This window comes from Polypterus senegalus, chromosome 12, assembly GCF_016835505.1.
Source record: "Polypterus senegalus isolate Bchr_013 chromosome 12, ASM1683550v1, whole genome shotgun sequence".
Lineage (NCBI taxonomy): Eukaryota > Metazoa > Chordata > Cladistia > Polypteriformes > Polypteridae > Polypterus > Polypterus senegalus.
This window is the reverse complement of record NC_053165.1, coordinates 83,957,085-83,977,639: the sequence shown is the minus strand read 5'-3', so window position 1 is coordinate 83,977,639 and position 20,555 is coordinate 83,957,085. Positions and strand designations below refer to the sequence as shown.

Genomic DNA, 20,555 nt, shown 5'->3' with positions numbered 1-20,555 from the left:
GTAAGTTTTTCTTTTAATGTGGAAGCCCCTTTTTGTACAACTTGGTACAGCTGCATCATTTGCAGTTTTACACCATGTGGTCAATGCTCAATCTGGCAATGGAAAATTTGTGTCCACTAACTCCCCCAACCGCCATGATGACCTATTTATTGCTCATTTTGCTTAACGGTGGATGTGGACAACATGCAAAGTCAACTCCAGGACCACTGCCAGCTGCCATGACACATCCAGGGCATAGTCTATGATTAGATGTGTGCCCAAAAGCTATATAAAACTGAATGAATCATAATTCTGAATTATTAACCTAATTCATATGCTACTTGTGTGCCACATCCACAGCTGTCTCATTGTGCTTCTATCTGCAGTGGACTGGGCAGTGGATGCCACCCAGCAGGGAGCCTTCTTCAACCAGGGCCAATGCTGTACCGCAGCCTCCCGCATCTTCGTAGAGGAGTGCATATACGACGAGTTCATCAAACGCAGCGTGGAGCGGGCAAAACGGCAGGTCATCGGAGATCCCTTTGACATGAAGACAGCACAAGGACCGCAGGTACTTCCGAGTGCACCTCTGCTTTTAGCTCTTTGTTAAAGACAATAAAGTGCCACCTTTGGGTCTATCTTCTAGCATCTTTCAAGGTAATAAGGGTGGGAATGGGCAAAAATGAGTGAAGTGAGCTGCTCAGGTGGTGATCGAGGATGATGCCAGCAGAGTCGAGGAGCGAGCAGATGGTACTGTATTTATAGCCGGGACTGCCTTTCTAATTAAATGACACACAGTGTTATAAACCCCCGTGGGTTTCACAAAGAAATGTTTAATCCCAAATTAATAAAGTGGATGGCAGGTTTAATAACTGAAAGCACAGACCATCGAAAGCATCTACGGTAGTGGAACTCGGACACCTCACTGAAGATCTCCGTATTATTACAGGGGACAGCATTCGATAATGTTACGAAGGTGTTGAGTTAAAATTGCTACAAATTGTGGCACTCTAATGGCACCAAAGCCTAAAATGATCATAGTTGACTCTGCTAGGGTATAATACTTCCCTAAGCAACTGGATTCTGAAGCTCCTGACACAGATACCAAGACAGTCTGTGTCGGAAACACCATCTGAAATACAGTACTATCACTGGGAGCCCCCCAGGGCTGTGTACTCAGCCCACTTCACTTTCTGCACTCATTTTATTGTGTTGTAGATTTAATTTGACAGGGATAAATTGGCCATTTTTGCTTTGTGCCCTCCCCCACCATTAATTATTATCTATGGGGGAGGAGCAAAAGCTTTAGATTCGTCAAAAATTTCGATCTCCAGTTTTCGATGGATCTCGATGTTTTAGGGTTCCCTGATGACAAAACTATTGCTATCTTAATGATGTGTGTGTGTGTCTGTGTGTCACTGTTTCTTAAGAACGGTCCAGAGCTGAAACTGCTGGATGGGAAAATACCAAAATCGAAATGTTAGCCTGTTCTGAGATGACGATGTGCCGATTAGTTTGTGAGGCAAATCGTGCAAGAGAAAGAGGCGCTCTAGAGGAACCCTCAAATACCGGAATTCTGCATCTTGTGAATTGCTATCGTAATGGCCTATTTTATGATCAGAAAGATCAGCATCAGAGCGGTGAAGAATTACTGAAATGTTCTAGAATAGTTCGGGTAACATGGTTCCTAGGGCGCAAAGCCTACTGACACTCACAAATTTTTGCCCATCAATCTTCAGGCAATAACCTATAATGACAAAGCGAAAACATGTTCTCGGAAAGGTTTACAAATTTATTAAAAATCAAAAACTGAAATCTCTTCTCATAAAAGTATTCTGACCCATCTATCGCAAAATAAAATGTGCAGAAAGCGAAAGAGTCCGAAGACTTTCTGCATTTACTATAAATTCAAACTGATACGTAATAAGAACGCCAACCTCCCTTCAGCCCCAGTGCACACCTGCTGCCTGATGGGAATTGTAGTCCCTGTACTGACATTGGGTTTTTTTTTTGGGTTGTCCCCTTCTTCCCGTTACGCCATAGAAGCAAATTTTTAAAGAGACCAGCTGTAAAATTTTGTAAAATCGGTCCAGCCGTTTTTGCATGATTGGCGAATAAGCAAATCACTGTATGATTTTATTTCTGTCGATAAAACCAAACATCTGATCAAGTCCACCGCAAACAGATTCATAAAATGAAGGACGGCCAATGTGGCATTGCCTAAGGATTTGGACTCTGCTTCAAAAAGCTGCCAGCCGACTTACTATTTGACCTAAAAAATATATATTTGGTATGTTTGAAGTTGAACGTTTTATTTTCACACAGTCATGACTGCTCTCATAAAAACATAATTTATAAACTTAAACAAAAAAAAATCTACCCCAGCAGCTTACCATGAGAGTTGCTGAACAAACGTGAACTTCGCCTTTCACTTGCCTGGAAGAAATAAAAGGAAACAACCTCAACGTAGATGTGCATTTGTAAAGTAGCCTAGGATGTCTTTTTCTGTAGAAAGGCGCTATAAAAAATAACGTTAAATTGCATGACTTACTGACAGAATTTGAATAACAGATGTGGCTGCGTTTTTCAACCAGCTGAGTTCCTGTACAAACATTTCTTTCTTTTTTTTATTATTCCTACTGTTGTTCGCGGTTTAGTGTAGCGCGTCTACTTACAAATTCTTTACCAGGGCGTGCCTCTGAATGGTCCTTTTGGGCTTTACATTATACAAGTTAGTTCTTTTTATCGTCCGCTGGCCACTTGGCTTTGATCCTTTATGTCTTTTGTTCTGGATGAGGTGTAATGTTGCAATGCCATTTCTTTTTTTTTTGCTTTAAGTAAATGAACAGTTGCACAAAGCCCCCCATCCTCTGAAAATAGGAAAAGGGAAAATAAAGGTTAAGCCCTACATGTGTGCCAACAGTGGGGGCACGAGAAACAATGCATAGGTGATCTTTAAAGAAACTGAAAAGGGGTAATTATCAAAGAAAAAGCAGCATTTTAACAGTCGTGGCTGGTAATTAAAGAGACAATTGGCGATCTTCCCAACCCTCCACCCTTGTCGACCTTTGCTTCTCCATCTTTTGTGTCTTTAATCATGAGATTACTGTTTATTCTGCTCTTCACAGTAACCTTTCTGGTAATCCATCCATCCTTTTAATTTTCTAAACCTTCTCCGCCACAAAGCCTATCATACCAATAAAACTTTAGATAAAAATTACAAAGTCTGAATCCAGTATGTTTTAATCCCCAGCCACTCATCCATTTTTGGTACCAATCCATCCATCCCTCTGCCTGAATCTGCTCATTCCAAATAGTCCAGTTACAGAACTGACTGCCAGGAAGAAAGAAAGGCCTGCCAATCCATTGCATGTCATGTTCCCTAACAATGAAATAATAGCCCCTGATCCTCATGGGGAGAACATTCAAAACTCCAAACATGTTAAAGTGGAAGTCAAATCAGGGTCTGGGGAAGCTGTGTGCTCCATTGTCTCACTCGCTACAATTTCAACTTTAGTTTTTCACGTTCTTATTCACTTAAGGGACGTTAGAGTCTTGTTTAAGTCTCACCGGGAGGCCAAACTGCTAAATCTGTTGGGCGGCCAGTGAGAACGTGCTTCAGTGTTCCTTCCTTTGGGTAGAGTTGGGCAGTCTGTGAGTGAGTGAAGATTGGTTGAGCTTGGGAGAACATCATAAACTGCCTGGACCAGGAACTTCATGTGGTATGGCTCTGCTCTTCACAAGTCATTCCTTGTAATCATTGTCTCTTAATATGAGGAACTAAAATGTGTAGTGAGTATGTGTTTGTACAATACACATCACTGTACTGTAGCCTTCAGCATATTCAGCATTAACATTTGCAGTGCACCATCTACTGGAATGTATTTTTAATGCATGTAGTAAAAAATTGCATTGTATTGTTCCTCGTAACAGACAGGGCTATCACAAACATTAGCAGTAATAAAATGTATTTCACAGTTCTTTCCAACAGCTGGCACGTCACTAACATTTGTACTAATAAAATGCACTGTATTCATTTCAACAGATGGTGCATCAAAAATATTTGTAGTAATAAACTACATTAGTCTTCAGTCTAACAGATGACACAATGGCAAACATTTGTTGTGATAAAACACATTGCATTCCTTATTCAATCATATGGCGCATTACAAAAATTTGTAGTATTGTAATAGAATGGCACATCATACATATTTGCAATAAACAATAAAATGCATTACATTCTTCATTCCAACAGATATCTCACATCACAAACTTTTGTAGTAATAAAATATATTGCAATCTTCATTACAACAGATGGCACATCACAAACAGTACTGTTGCTTTTACAAATCCCATACTAAATGGCATATAACAGAGACATAGCAAACAGATGGACACACAGACACTTATCCTTTTATTAAGGTGGATATATATAGTACGTAAAGCACACATATAACTTGCACACATTGTATATCTATTTATTTTGCCTATATTTATGTAATTCTCCAGCTGTTTCCCTGTATTGACCCATGAATTATCTTGCCAATTCTCTCTGCATTTTTTCCAGATTAACCAGGACCAGTTTGACAAAATCATGGAGTTGATAGATAGTGGAAAACGGGAAGGAGCCATACTAGAATACGGAGGATCGGCCATACAAGACAGAGGACTTTTTATTCAGCCTACCATATTTTCTGGAGTGGGAGACCATATGAGAATTGCAAAGGAGGAGGTATGTTTAAAAACAAAATTGTGTCATGTATAACAATTCCAGTTGTAAGGAAAGGTGAACCTTCTCTGGGAGATGAGAAGGTGCCTGCTAAACAGCTGATTGCTCAGCTTAACTGGACTGCCATGTAAGTGTTTTAGCGCCATCTACTGTCACTATATTCAGAACACAGTGATTTTATTAAAGAGACAATGCTATAAAATTGAACATTCCCACGTGTTTCCTAGTCATCAGACATGCTGCATTTACTGTGTGTGTGTGTATATATGTATATGTATATATGTATATATATGTATATATGTATATATATGTATATTATTACTTATATATATATACACACTATATATATATATATATATATATATATATATATATATATAAGTAATCGAGAGAGAGAGTTCTAATGGATGATTATTTTCAAATAGACGTTTGTCTCTCCTAATAGACTGAAATATGAAGAAAATGATATTATACCAGACATCTTATATATAATGACAGTTACACAGTAAAGGAAGGTTACAGCATGTGCTGTACATGTGGCTAAAAAAAATCAGTAGGAAACATGTCAGCATGGAAGAAAATCAATAAGGAATGTTTCCAATACCCTGATGAAATTGTTGAAGTAGTACAATTTCTTTTGTTAAGGATGGCAAAATTGAGTGCCACCTGGTATTGGATGGGTAGGTCAGATCAGGTCAGGGAGTAGGCACTGGTACAGCGCATTGGCACACCCACAACATGACGAAACACCTCAGGATCCTGATTGGCAACCCCCCAGGCAGACACACATTTGAATCCCACCCTCCAGAAATTACCATCTATCTGCCACAGCTAGCTGTTATGTTGGGCGACCCTTTCGACACAAAGTCAAACCAATGGTACCCAAGGATTCTCCGGAGAGACTCCGTACCAAATGAGTCTAGTCTTCGTCTCAGGTCACTGCACAGCGTCCATGTCTCGCAGCCAGAAAGCAGCAGGACTCTAAAGACTTGGACCTTCATCCTTTTGCATAGATATCGGGAGCGCCACACACCCCTTTCTAGGGACCTCATGCCCCCCAAGCTCTCACAATATGTCTACTGACTTCATAGGAAGAGTCACCAGAGACATGAATGTCACTGCCGAGGTAAGTAAACCACTCGACGAGGTCGACACTCTCTCTCTGCAAACAGACACACTGCTGATGGCCATGTCATTAAAAGACTGGCTGTTGGTTTTTATCAGGCCACCCGCAAGCCCAGACCCTCAGACCCCTCACTCAGTCTCCCGAGAGCCCCCATGGACTCCGCGAAGATCACAGCATCGTTAGCAAAGTCAAGATCAGTGAATCTTTCTTCACCAACAGAAGAAACAAACCTCACGAAGTCCATGTGATCACTGAACAGAGTAGGAGCAGAACACGGACCCCGACGTACCCCAGAATCAACCGGGGAAAACCACAGAGGGTCTGCCTCCACTCTACACAGCACTCACAGTACCAGTGTACAGGCCGGCCATGACATCCAGCAACTTTGATGGGATCCTGCAAGTCTCAGGATGGCCCACAGGACAGTTTGATCAACTGAGTCAAACGCTTTACGAAAATCCACAAACGCTGCAAAGAAACTCGGCCGATATTTGCACTTGCGATCCATGAGAGCCCTCTGTGCCAAAATGCAGGCAATGGTAGACTTCTTAGGCATAAAACCAGACTGCTCAGGTCACTGGTATGTGAGCAAGTGATCACAGATACTAATTCTGCAGGATCTAATGCCTTTTGAAAATTTTGAAGACATCAATGGAAATTAAAGAGATGTACGGTATATTCAGGACTAAAGCCTGGAAGCTCTTCTTTATGTAAAGAGTTGTGGGAATCTGGAACAGACTACCAAGTCGTGGAGTTGAAGCAGGAACCTTGACAACTTATAATATAATAAAACTCTATGGTCTGTGTTTCCACTTCCTTTGGGCAATCTGATTGGTCAATTTGGCTTTGGTGATGCAACAGAAGAGGAAGCGCCAGTGTGAGAGGCAGGAGTGAAGGAGTAGGAGGCACACTGAGAGTCGTCTTCAAAGATGACAAATATAAAACCGGACAGGAGGTGAGAAAGGCATCTCAAAAATAATGACCGAGACTTTAGGCCTTACGGGAACATTCATGAGTGAGGGAGCTCCGGGGAACAGACGTTCACAAACATAAAATACAGAGATAAGATGCTGAAGGTGCACGTAGGACAAGAGAGATTTCCTATTTTTTAATCCTTGTCTCCTATCACTTGTTTGACTTTTGAAGTTCTCCTTTTGTTTTCGTCTTTGACGCACAATCATCGTGTCCTTCTGGTTGTGACCCCCATTTTATTTTTGACTTATGATTCATCTCCCGGACCACTCTGCTCACCTCTGCCTACCAGTTCCTCTGTGTGTCACTACGCTGATTAACCCCATACTGTTTTTTGGTTTTTTTTTATATAGATGTTGACTAGACTGAGATGTTTGTGCCCACTTATTCTGTTTACAGCTTATTAATGCTTTACATTTTCCATACTTTTCATGAACCTTTATGAGGACAGCAGGCCAAAACTGCCCAGTCATGTAGCACCTGCACAGTGTGTGATGTATCTGCAAGGCTAATGGCAGTTTCCAACAAAATTAATGAAGCACACACGCTGAAAAGCAAAATGTTCAGAACTTGATGATTGTATGGTTAGTTCTGGTCACTGAAAGCTTGCTTCCTCTTTGCAGATTTTTGGTCCTGTGCAGTGTATCCTGAAGTTTAAAACCCAAGAAGAAGTCATCAAAAGAGCCAACAACACTGAATATGGTTTAGTAGCGGCAGTGTTTACAAAAAGCATGGACAAAGCTCTGAGTACCGCCTCGGCCCTGCAGTCTGGAACTGTATGGTAAGATGTCTTACCTGCTGTCACTAAATTATATTGTACTAATGGGTATTTTTTTATGGAGTAAAGTCCATCACTCCATTGTTGGACCCTGGGTCACAATGTGCCACAGCCTATCCAGGCAGTAATCCAGTCCTTCACAGGGCCAACTAACACACTTTATATCTGTCCAATTTAGACACCGTTAGCTTAACATTCAAATCTTAGAGAGTGGCAGTAGAAAGCACACTCAAAAATTAGGAGAAGTTACAAACTCTACGCAAGAAGTATTCAGCCCAGGATATAAATTCAAGCTCATGACTCTGGAACTTCAAGACAACAGTGCTGACATTGACCACTGCACCATCCCAGAGTAACACAACAAAAGGCATTCACATACTAAAGAGATCTGTTGGCTAGCTGGGCATCTTGAAAACCTTTGAAATAGAAGAGTCAGTCAGTTGGGAGGAAGTACTATACTATCTACCTAAAAATTTAAATCTTGCCTATTATACCATCTATTTATCTATTATATAGTGCCTTTCAAATCCATCTTTCTAAATTTTTAATCTTGCCTACTATACCATCTACTTATCTATTATATAGTGCCTTTCAAATTCATCTACCTACATTTTTAATCTTGCCTACTATACCATCTACCTAACATTTTAATCTTGCTTACTATACTATCTATTATATAGTGTCTTTCAAATCCATCTTTCTAAATTTTTAATCTTGCCTACTATACCATCTACTTATCTATTCTATAGTGCCTTTCAAATTCATCTTTCTAAATTTTTAATCTTGCCCACTATACCATCTATTTATCTATTCTATAGTGCCTTTCAAATTCATCTTTCTAAATTTTTAATCTTGCCTACTATACCATCTACCTATTATATAGTGCCTTTCAAATCCATCTTTCTAAATTTTTAATCTTGCCTACTATACCATCTACCTAACATTTTAATCTTGCCTACTATACCATCTATCTGTTCAACTGGACTAACACCAGAATGCTGCGCTGTGCATTTTCCGGCTACCCATAAGACAGTAACTGATGTTTTACATGTCCACATACTGTTGCCAGACATTTACTTCCCGTAGAATTAAAGAGGAAGAATTTCATTTTGGGGGACAAATAAAAATATGTTCTTATATATTTTTACATTTTTTTAAAAGTATATCTATCTGTCTATCTAAATTTTTAATCTTTTCTACTATACCATCTATCTAACTATATACTAGAACGTCTCTGGACAACATGATCTTAAAAAATGAATTGAAGTCTCCAAACCAAATACTGTACTAACTATACTTACACAGCTTCACCACAAGATGGCAGAACCTCACTTGGTAATATCATTGCACGCCATGCAACTTCCTAATTTCTAATGTCATGACTACCGTTTTTTGAAACAAGTAAAAAAATAGTAAAATTGCAGCCATTATTTTCTTTGTAACTGGGTATTTAATACAAATTTATTAAAAATCTGACATGACTATCTCCATATTTACAATATAAATACAGTATACACTTTGAGTTTACCAAAATGTATGCAAAATGCAATACCACTGAAGTATTTTTTGTGATATTTTAGTTCTTGTTTAAGGCAGGCATATTGTTGTAATTTAAAAAAGAGGTCTGTAAAAATGCTGCATATACTGTATAAATGAAATGGTAGTATTTCTAATTTAGTCGCTCTGTGTCACAATATTAAAAACTCAAAGTCTGAAATTTGGATTGAGATCTAAAGTCACACGATTCTTTCTTTTAATGTCCTTTGAGAACCTGTGAGCCGGCCGTGTCAAAACTCAGACTCTTGGTGAGCCTAAGTAACTGCAGGTTTTACTGTCTTAACTGATAATTAATTACTTCTACTAATGAGACATCCCATCCATCTTTTGCCTTAATTGTCATGGACTGGCCTTTTAAGATTCAGACTGAACTCTCAATTGTTTCATTTTTTCCACAACTGGCAGCCAAACAATAATGAGATAATAAAGTGAGATACGGATGAGCAGCTACAGTGGATTGACAAAGTATTGAGACCCCTTCACTTTCTGCACATTTCTGTTGCAGATTTCATTTGATTTGGATACTGTTTTGTCTTGGTAGAGTAATATATGGCTCTACTTTCCCCTATTGTATTATTAATATGTAGTCTCTGTCAGAACACCTCAAATCTCACAGACTTACCACTGTTTATAAGGTATTATAGTATACCAGTAACGGCGCACTGCATGATAATGTGCAGTGAATACACTTGACGTGAGTATTTCTAGTATTCCTCCTCTTTCTCTATATGTTTACTATTCGTTTTGCTCAGAGGTTGATGCGCTCGCTTCTTCCTGAGCAGCTCTTCTTTTCTCCACCCTAGTGGCCCGCTGCTTCTCTTCTTTCATCGGCATCTTTTCGCGTTAAAATTGATTAAGTTAGTTTTTGTGTTGCAATTACTTAGTATGTTTTCTTTAATTTTTTTTACTTAAGCTGGCACTTAAGCCTTCAATCTGCCTCAAGAATGATAAGCGAAGGTGGTAGGGAATGAGAACGGCGCCCATGCGCATGCGCCGCACAGCCGCCCTGCGGCGCGCTGACCGAGAGTTGATTCGACACTAAAATAAAATAAAAAGAGGAATAACCTTGGAGGTCAATCATCACCCAGAAAGCGGATTGTAGACGTCACGTAGTATCCGTGTACAAAATTTCAAGTCAATACGTGAAACGGTTTGCGAGCTACATGTGATTTCAAATCCTGGACAGACAAATGAACAGCCATGGTAGCGTATTATATAAGAAGATAACTCCTCTCCACCTTCCCTCCTACATCTATAACCTCAGGCAATTCGGTGTAGTAAAAGACAAGTAGGAGTTAAGTTACAATTTAAACAATGTATTATTGATAATATTCATAGTACTAGGGTGTTGTACCGTGTTAGCCATTATGAATGTAGAGAAAAGCCAAGCAAAATGACACCTTTTATTGGCTATAAAGGTGTCATTTTGCTTGGCTTTTCTCTAAATTCATAATATTCATAATTGATAACAATATGCAAAGTACATTTGAATACTGGCAACAATACAACCTGATAAATGGTGATGTGTAGTTCAGGCGGCACACAGACTTGTTAGTTACTTAAAATGTACAATACAATACAATACAATACAGTTTATTTTTGTATAGCCCAAAATCACACAGGAAGTGCCGCAATGGGCTTTAACAGACCCTGCCTCTTGACAGCCCCCCAGCCTTGACTCTCTGAGAAGACGAGGAAAAACTCCCAATAAAAACCTTGTAGGGAAAATGGAAGAAACCTCGGGAAAGGCAGTTCAAAGAGAGACCCCTTTCCAGGTAGGTTGGGCGTGCAGTGGGTGTCAAAAGAAGGGGGTCAATACAATACAATATACAGAACAGAACAATTCCTTAATAAAGCATAATAAAAATTTTAGAAGTACGGTTTAACAGTAGATGATATGACATAATTAGGTTTGGATATTTTTAGAGTCCTGGAGACCTCATCCATCTAGCTGCCTCCCCATTTGGCCATGCCACGGCTGAAACGTTGCTCAGATGAAAGGACCCCTCTTTCCCATGTCTCTAGTTAAGGCATCATTGGAGGTCAGCTTTCTTCAGAACAGGCCGCATGTCTGTCTCAAAATGGCTGCTGAGCTGTGCTCTCCATTGTGTTGTCCTTTCAGTTCATGGATCAGTTTGGTAAGAGAGAGAGAGAGGTTAAGCAAGCAGATTTATAGATGTTCTGTCCAACCCCTAGAGCCAATAGGACATCATGGTACTCAAAGGCTTCTGATACAAGCCAGTTCCAAAGAGCCATACTTCAGACCAGAAAACATCTTAACACCTGCCATCCCTCAAGACCATATGTTAAGCTAAAGTTAGGCAGCCTGGCTTTCTTATGGGGGTTGAGAGACTTCAGAGAAACACTTGCCAAACTGGTTTCAGACACTACCCCCCCCCCAAAACCCGTCGTAAAATTCACTTTCCGGACTTAGTCCCCATTGGGTTGTACACATGAATGCTTCTCACTAATGTAACACTAAAATGACATCGTTTTGCCAAAGTTACAGATGAAGACGTACAAAATATTTATGAACATATGCAAAATCTCACATCACAACAGATGCATTTGCCATTTTTGCCCATCAGTCTACAGTGAGTAACCCATAATGACAAAGTGACACTTTTTTCCAGAAAGGTCTGAACACTTTCTGAATCCACTATATGACACAAAGAGTGAGGGAAATGCTTAATTAAAGTAAAGATGAACAGAAACGGGCAGGAATCAAACTCCGAGTGCCTGAATGGCAAGTGTGCTCAACATTACTTGACCGCCATAACCTGTGTGGTGCTACTGGTCGATGGATTTCTTGTCGCTTACTCTGACCCCTCAACCACCTCCACCCCCAAAAAGGGTCAAGGCTGAAATTCTATTAAGTACCTAAGTGCCCGATTCCCTGAACAAGGAGTTGCCTTGAAAGCTTGCATATTGTAATCTTTTTAGTTAGCCAATAAAAGGTGTAATTTTGCTTGACTTCTCACTACATCCATAATGGCTAACACGGCACACCACCCTAGTACTAAAGGCTGTGGCTTGAAAACCAAAAGCGTGTATAAGGAACAAATAGATTGTGCTTAGCATTGTTTCTCAATGCTTTTTGGCTTTGTGACCCAATTTATCCCACCTAGTGGGTCCGCTTGTGTTGAAATGTGCAAACCTCATGGTGTAGGGGGAACAAACGTGATCGTCGTAGTGGCAACCAAGTCATGAACCACAGTGACTCACTCACAAGCCAACGCAGCCCACTACCTTCATAAACTATAGCAAGTGGTAACACGATGGCTGAGAAACACTGGCTTAATGGATACAGAGATACCAAGCGTATGCGGTGTCAGAAACTCCACACAGAGCCATAGCAAGGGTTGGGGCAGCCACCCGTATATTTGGTATCCTGGCTGCAAAGTTGTAAAAATGCTGTTTATACAGCGCTGATGTGCACAAAAAAAGAGTCCAAAACAGAACTGAGGGAATAAGGAAAAGGTGGAGGCTTTTAAAGGGAAAGACAGGAAGTGACGTCAGAGGGGTCAGGCTCATAGGCTCGAGCACCGGACATGACATCAAAAGGTACCAGAGCCACCAAGGTCTTCCTCCATAGGCTTGGACCCGGAAGTGACGTTAATCAGGGCCAGGAGGGATCTCCCATGGATGGTCTGCAGGCCAAGGAGAAAAAGAATCCGTGCACTCTGCCACATCCCGGTCTGACTCGGAATTGCCCTCACTCAAGCCCTTTAGCTGCCTCCCATGTGCACGTGTGTGACAATAGGTAGGAAAAGTGAAAATGCCAGCCAGTAATTGCAGAGGAGCCAACTTCTGAAGGGTGATTTTAAGTTCAAGTGTGCTGTCTTGTTTTTACAATACAGAGCGATTTCTTTCTTGCATGTTCTTCCCCAGACCTATTATCCGTATTGCAAATGCAAAGAGTTTATCTGAAACAAAGAGAATCGGGGATAAAACACTGAGACATGGAGTTAGAGCAGAAACATTGTCAACCTTTAAGAAGTGCCTGGATGAGACACTGGGTCAGGATGGCTATTAGCCAAACAAACAAGCGTCAAATGGAGTGAATGGTCTCCTCTTGTTTGTCAAATTTCTTATTTTCTTATGTTAATGGCAGTTTCCAAATGCATAATGGCGAATGGGAGGCACGGACAGGCTGAAACAAAGGGACACCGGCCTGAAAGAGATGCACCATCCTTTTCATCCACATGACATTCAATGCATTTCTTTCATTTTTTTTTTTTTCCTTCAGGGTAAATTGCTACAATGCTCTTCATGTGCAGACCCCATTTGGAGGCTACAAGATGTCTGGAAACGGCCGGGAGCTGTAAGTATTTGTCTTCTGCAGTCAGTACTAGAATCAGACTGGGGGCGGCAGGGTGGTAACAAAATGGACCCGAAGGGGTGAAGTCGGTTTCCATCATGGGGTGGTTTCTCCTCGCTGGGTGTTGGGGGACAACACTGTTAACAACAGCGTCCCCTCATGTCCCTGAGTGGGAGTGCTTACCTCTGATGAAGGCGATCCTCTGAGGCACATTTGTGAAACGTTGCCCTCCCATGACCTAAGTTTGAGACCACAGCAGTCAGACCATCAGCTAATTCCCTCATTGTTACGAGCAACGGGCTTCAATGGGATCAGTGCTCCCTCTTATTTGTCTTTATTTATTTTTGATCTTTTCTTTTGGTTTAAAATTTATTAGATTATAGTGTCGGTTGTATACACCACCTGTTGAAATGAAAGATGCAGTACATGTTAATAGTCCACGCGATAAACACCTTGTTGAGAGTGACGCGAGTGGCACCGTAGGCAACTGCAAAGTGGAGTTACACTTCATTAAATCAATTTCAATTAAAAATGGTGCTTCTTCCCTTAGAGCACGGTGGCGCAGTGGTAGCACTGCTGCCTCACAGTTAGGAGACCTGGGTTCGCTTCCCGGGTGCTCCCCGCGTGGAGTTTGCATGTTCTCCCCGTGTCTGCGTGGGTTTCCTCCCACAATCCAAAGACATGCAGGTTAGATGCATTGGCGATCCTAATTGTGTGTGCCCTGGGGTGGGCTGGCACTCTGCCCGGGGATTTGTTCCTGCCTTGCGCCCTGTGCTGGCTGGGATTGGCTCCAGCGGACCCCTGTGACCCTATGTTTGGATATAGCGGGTTGGATAATGACTGACTGGCTTCTTCCCTTAAGTTAAAGGGTTAGACCAATATGCTACTTAGATTTAAGTTATTTAAGTACTAGACCACAATTTTGCATGGGCTGTGTCATCAAGTACAGGGGTCCCACAACTCCGGTCCTGGAGGAAAACAGTGGCTGCAGGTTTTCATTCTAACCCTTTTCTTAATTTAGTTACCTGTTTTTGCTGCTAATTGACTCCCTTTCTGTTCCTTTTAATTGACTTTGTTACGCTTGGATTCACATAATTGCATACAAAACACAGGAGATTGTAGGAGACAGGAACTTTATTCAACAACAACAACATTCATTTCTATAGCACATTTTCATACAAACAGTAGCTCAAAGTGCTTTACATAATAAAGAATAGAAAAATAAAAGACACAATAAGAAAACAAAATAAATCAACATTAATTAACATCGAATAAGAGTAAAGTTCAATGGCCAGGGGGGACAGAAAAAACAAAAAAAACTCCAGACGGCTGGAGAAAAAAATAAACTCTGTAGGGATTCCAGACCATGAGACCACCTAGTCCCCTCTACCTCACATAAACGAAACAGTCCTCTTTGGATTTAGGGTTCTCATGGAAAGGCTTGATGATGATGGTCACGTAGACTTCTGCCTTTTAATCCATCCATCATTGTTGGAGCATCATGAAGCTTCGAGTAGGTGGAGGTGGCGCAGGCCACCACCACAAAGAAACCGGAAAAAGAAACAGAAAAGAGAGTAGGGGTCAGTATGGATTTTAGAGCCACCATGAATAGTTATTACGATGAATTGAACATACAGAGTATCAGGATTAAGTTAAATTAAGTTAAATTGAAATTATAGAAAGGCCATGTTAAAGTAATATGTTTTCAGCAGTGCAAGTATTCAAACACTTCAAATGAACATATGACTCTTTCAGAAGTAAAACAAACTCTGTATATCGACAGAGGGGACAGTTCCGTCTCTCAATTAAAAGAATGCAAAAACATCTTCCTCTCCCGACGTGCACACCTTTTGAAGTGGGACCCCCCAGCAGGAGCAGAGGATGTCTCGGGGAGGAGAGAGAGACAAAGCAATGAGCAAAAAGGACAGGAGCTGTACAGGCTTTTAAATATACGAAGTGCTGCTCGAGAAGCATATCACGCGACACAGCAGCAGCAGCAGCAGCCGCCGAGCATCTAACGGAGCAATTAGGAGGCATACTGTATTTGTTCCCATTGCAACAGTGTTCAGGAGGGAGCCTCGGAGAAGTGACTGCATCCTCCAGGGGTGTGCAGAGCCCCCTTCTTCACAACTTGTCTTTATATATAATACGCTACCGTGGCTGTCCATTTGTCTGTCCAGGATATTAAATCACCGGTAGCTCACAAACCGTTGGACCTGAAATTTGGTAGACGTATACTATGAGATGTCTACTATCTTCTTTTGGGGTGACGATTGACCTCCAAGGTTATTCCTCTTTTTATTTTATTTTATTGTAGAATCAACTCTCGGCAGTGGGCACCAGGCCGTACGGTGCGTGCATCCATGCGCCGTTCTCATCCCTACCACCTTTGCCGTCACTTCCCCTACCTCTTCATATCTTAAATCATTCTTGAGGCAGATTGAAGACTTAAGTGTGTGACAGATAGGGGGCACTGTCGTCCCCTTGAACCCTCAGACCACACACCAGATAAAAGCCCAAGAAATTATTTTATTGATACAAATAAGTGCACAAAGCACCTTCATCTCCACTATACTCAGTAATACGATAATAATAATCATTAATACAATCTATATATATATATATATATATATATATATATATATATATATATATATATAATTCAATAAGGCAAGACAACCATGAAAAGCACGCCGGAACGGGCGTGGATTCCCTAAGAAGCGACAAGTGAGACACCTATTGCGCACACAGGAAGGAGCCACGCCCACCAACTCCAAGACCATTGGATACAATGACAACTCGCAGGGCCACGCCCACAAACTCGGACACGACGACACAGAAAAAATGGCGTCATTTATGTTCGTCTGTCGTAGAGGCCACATGCAGTGCAGGTCAGGTTAATGTCATGTACCTCCGAGCTACGTTGACTGTTCATAGAACCATGTTTCTCGCGGAGGTGAATCGCCATATGCAGCATGTGAAAAGGTTTGCGAGGGGTATCCCATGGGATCCTTAAAACAATCCTTTAAAACTGAGGTTAAAGCACAATGAAGGAATCAGTCTTTAAAAACCAATAAGCCCTGTGCCTTTGTTTCATTACCACCTCACCTGCTTCACCAATGCAGGCCCTGCAACAGTCGAGACGCTCTGTCAGCAGCTGACCTTCTCTGTGCCTGACCGGTTCACACAGAGGCAGCGCAAGAGAAAGCCGCGCCAGAGACAGACAGAGGCACACACACAGGCAGCTGGTGGGCGGCTCTCCATGAGTTTCTCTTGCGAGCGGACACATGACCAGGCGGTGTGTGTGCTTCGAGAACGAGGCTGGACGCGGCTTGCGACCGGGCACATGACCAGGCGGTGTGTGTGCTTCGAGTGCGAGGGTGGACGCGACAGGACCATCTAGGAAAAAATCATGTCGCGGATGTCATTCGCTGTATGCAGTGTGTAAAACAGTTTGTTTGTCGCAGATGTGAATCGCTGTATGCGGCGTGTAGAACAGTTTGCGAGGGGTGTCCCTGTGTCTTTTCAGAAGTGTTCAACCATCAATAAATAATTATGCAGCGTTTGTTATGCCGCGGGTTCACTATTGTGTTGTATTTTGCTCTCTCCAGAGTTCCATCTTTTCATTCACTTACCGTTGTATTCTCACACTAACCTGTTTTAGACATCCGTGTCTTTCCAGAAGTGTTTAGCATTCAATAAATAATTATGCATGAGACTGAGCGTGTGTCTAGGCGTGGGTAAGCCGTTGAACCTCATTCGGGCTGCAAACCGTGGAATTGCCACTAAGTGCGACTCATACACTCCCACTGTTTTCGTCCCTACCCTTTGTACACACCCCTCCCACACGTTGACTGTTAATAGAGGCATGTTTCTCGCGGAGGTGAATCGGCATATGCAGCGTGTAAAACTGTTGCGAGGGGTATACCATGGGATCATTAAAACATTCCTTTACAACTGAGGTTAAAACACAATGAAGTGAGCAGTCTTTAAAAAACAAGTTTTCGGTTACGACGCATGACCGCGTGCACCAGAGCAAACTGTTTTACACGCTACATCCAGCAATTCGCGCTACTACCGTGGTCGGGTGTCTTGGTGAATTATATATAGAAAAGCAGCCAAAACCGCATAGAGCAATGAAACGTCTACGTGAGTCACAGGTGCATGTGGACTGTGCAAAGACGACAACGACTCAAGTGACGAGTTGGAGGTGGGAACATGAGCAGGCAGGGCGCGATGGCGGTCCGCCAGTTTTCAATCACGGACGATTGTGTGTTGGTTCGTTCTGTGCATTGTTACAATGTTGCTTTTCTTGCTGATTTATTACATTACCGATTTTGCAAATGTTAAATTTTCTCCCTGTGCTTAAAAATTATTAAAAAACCGGCCTGATTATGCGGCGTATGGTACGCCGCGGGTTGGTTAGTTCTCAATTATCCTCCACACCTCCCAGCAGCTCAGTCACCCTTCCTCCCAAATCGGCTCCCTGCTGGGACCTCCCACAATCCTTTTAAAATTCTTGACCCGGAAGTGTTTCTGTCCCTCAGTCCATGTGACTTTTATAACACTTCAGGGTCGGGTGAAAACTCCTTTTTCTTCAGCCCGGAAGTACGTCATTTCCTCTATCCCTATGGCTGGGATGTACTTCCGGGCTATACGGAAAATACAAGTCCTTGAGCCTCCTTCCAGCAGAACTGCGAATTAAAACTTCAAAGTCCATGATGCCCTGCTGGAATTCGGGGCACCTCCATGTTGCAGGGAGGGCTCCATCTGGCGGCTTGGGGGTATTGGCCGGGATAAGCTGCTGGCCATATTCCACAAATGTCAGCTTATGTGGAAAAGAATTAAAGAAAATGAACTAAGTAATTGCAACACAAACACTGAATTGATTAGTTTTAACGCGAAAAGATGCCGAGGGAAGAAAAGAAGAAGCGGGCTGCTAGGATGGAGAAAAGAAGAGCTGCTCAGGAAGCAGTAAGCACATCAACCTCTGAGCAAACGAATGCTAAACGTACAGAGAAAGAAAGAGGATGCTCAAGTCAAGTGTATTCAGTGCGCCGTTATGGTTTTTTATAATTTGTTCTTCTGAATTTCTTCATTTCTTTCCTTAAATGGCACCCAAACAGAAATTACATGTGAAGTGAGTGAGTCAACAGAAGACAAACTAAGTCAGGGCCTCAAACTCCAACCAATTTCACTCCAGCCAGTTGCTTAATTAGGCGTCGATTCTAATTGTTAATTAAACCCGTTCTTTAATTCAATGGCATGCTGCTGCTCTCCTTGTGCAGTAGCAGACATTTTCGAAATTGTTGATTTTTCTCCTTGTTCCTTGTTTTGGGGACCTAAGACCTTCATCTTTCTTCATTTTCAGATATTATATGGTGGACACAATTTGCTGGTCATGTTTTGGCTCATTTGGTATCTCATTATTGTTAGGCTGCTAATTAAGAAAAAAGAAACAATAAAGGGGTCCTCAAAAACAAGTCCATTAAAATGAATTTAAAAGAAGTTAATTAGCATCAAAAACAGGTCACTCATTAAGAAAAGGGTTAGAATGAAAACCTGCAGCCACTGCGGCCCTCCAGGACCGGATTTGGGGACCCCTGATCTAGTAGACAGACATAAATGTCACTGAACTTTATAAATCTCCTAAAGTCTATGCAATTAATAAAAACAAATGTTTGTATTTCAGAGGGGACTATGCCCTGGCCGAGTACTGCGAAGTTAAGACCGTGACAATGAAACTGACACAGACGAGTCTCTGAAGAGGACCAGAACTGCTTCGACAATAGCAAATGGATTTTAAAGACACATTTGGGAAGAAAAAGAAAATTCCAAAAGTGTGAAAGCTGTAAAAAGCCTAATATTTCTTATTTATTCAAAAATTTCCTCCGAAGAGTCTTTTTTAATTTTTTTTTTTTATGGTAAAAGTCTACACCTTAGTGGATTTTTTTAGCAACAAAAGAAAAATGACTGGAAACTAATGACCCAAAGGAAACAAGTGGCCTTGGACGTGCATTTCATACATGTCTTATTTTTTTTTTTTTTATTTAAGTCCGACTGAACAAAAACAGTAAATATGCCCAGTATCATTATTAAGTATGGACAAATCAATAACTGTGTATCATGATTTTTGTAAGTCATCTAGAGTAATGGTAATATATGAATATATAAGAAGATCAACAGTAGCTGGAAGATTCCTGAAGATTCAAAGCGTCATTTGTTTTATTTACAACAAGTATGTATGTGCTCTGTGGTGGGCTGGTGCCCTGTTCAGGGTTTGTTTCCTGCCTTGCGCCCTGTGTTGTCTGGGATTGGCTCCAGCAGACCCCCGTGACCCTGTAGTTAGGATATAGCGGGTTGGATAATGGATGGATGGATGGATGGATGGATGTGCTCACTTTTAACGCGACGTAATGTGGTTATGCCGCGCATCCCAGCACTAGGCCTGGTATGAATCCTTGCCTGGTGACCATTTGTGTGACTTTTGTTTACTACAACCCCAAAGGCGTCTGTGTGGGTTTCTTTCCTGAAGATGAGCAGGTTACATTGATTGATGACTCCAAATTGACCTTATATAAGACTGTCTGTGTTTGTTCCATTATCAAGCTTCTATCATAATGTACTTTATAGAAGGGGAAGCCATTATGTAGAGTGCACATTGCTTTGAGGACCTTCACCTTTATTACACTAATATAGTAAAACTAAAACAAAAGTGCTAACAATGCATAACATAAGCTATACAATGTACTGGTGAGGCCTCATCTGGAGTACGGTGTGCAGTTTCGGGCTACTAAAAAGACGTAACAGTGCATGACAAAGTCTAGAGGAGAGCGGATAGGCGGATTGCAGGACTACAGGCGATGACTTAGGAGAAAAAATTGAAGAAGATGAATATTTTCAGTTTATGGAGACAAAGAGTTTTTGAGAGGAATTAATGCAGTGGATCGAGGCTGTTACTTTGACATGAGTTCTTCTCAGATGGAAACATGTGAAAGGTAAATATCACATAAATATAGATATCTCTCTATTATAATAAAAATATTTTGGGAAGAGAGATGAGACGTGATTTTCTCAGAAGGACATTTTCACG

General features: G+C 41.5%; 1 protein-coding gene across 3 annotated transcripts in view; it reads left to right on the top strand.

The window, feature by feature from the left end:
• The window catches only part of aldh1a3 (aldehyde dehydrogenase 1 family, member A3), a 65,441-nt gene extending 45,774 nt beyond the window's left edge, over nucleotides 1-19,667 (top strand). For all 3 annotated transcript variants that reach the window (XM_039772705.1, XM_039772703.1, XM_039772704.1), the window contains 5 exons: nucleotides 366-550; nucleotides 4,547-4,711; nucleotides 7,430-7,587; nucleotides 13,391-13,465; nucleotides 19,155-19,667. In XM_039772705.1, the coding sequence (XP_039628639.1) occupies nucleotides 366-550; nucleotides 4,547-4,711; nucleotides 7,430-7,587; nucleotides 13,391-13,465; nucleotides 19,155-19,227 (656 nt within the window). In that variant the 3' untranslated portion in view covers nucleotides 19,228-19,667. The remainder of the gene's footprint in view (nucleotides 1-365; nucleotides 551-4,546; nucleotides 4,712-7,429; nucleotides 7,588-13,390; nucleotides 13,466-19,154) is intronic.
• Nucleotides 19,668-20,555: the final 888 nt, after the last annotated feature.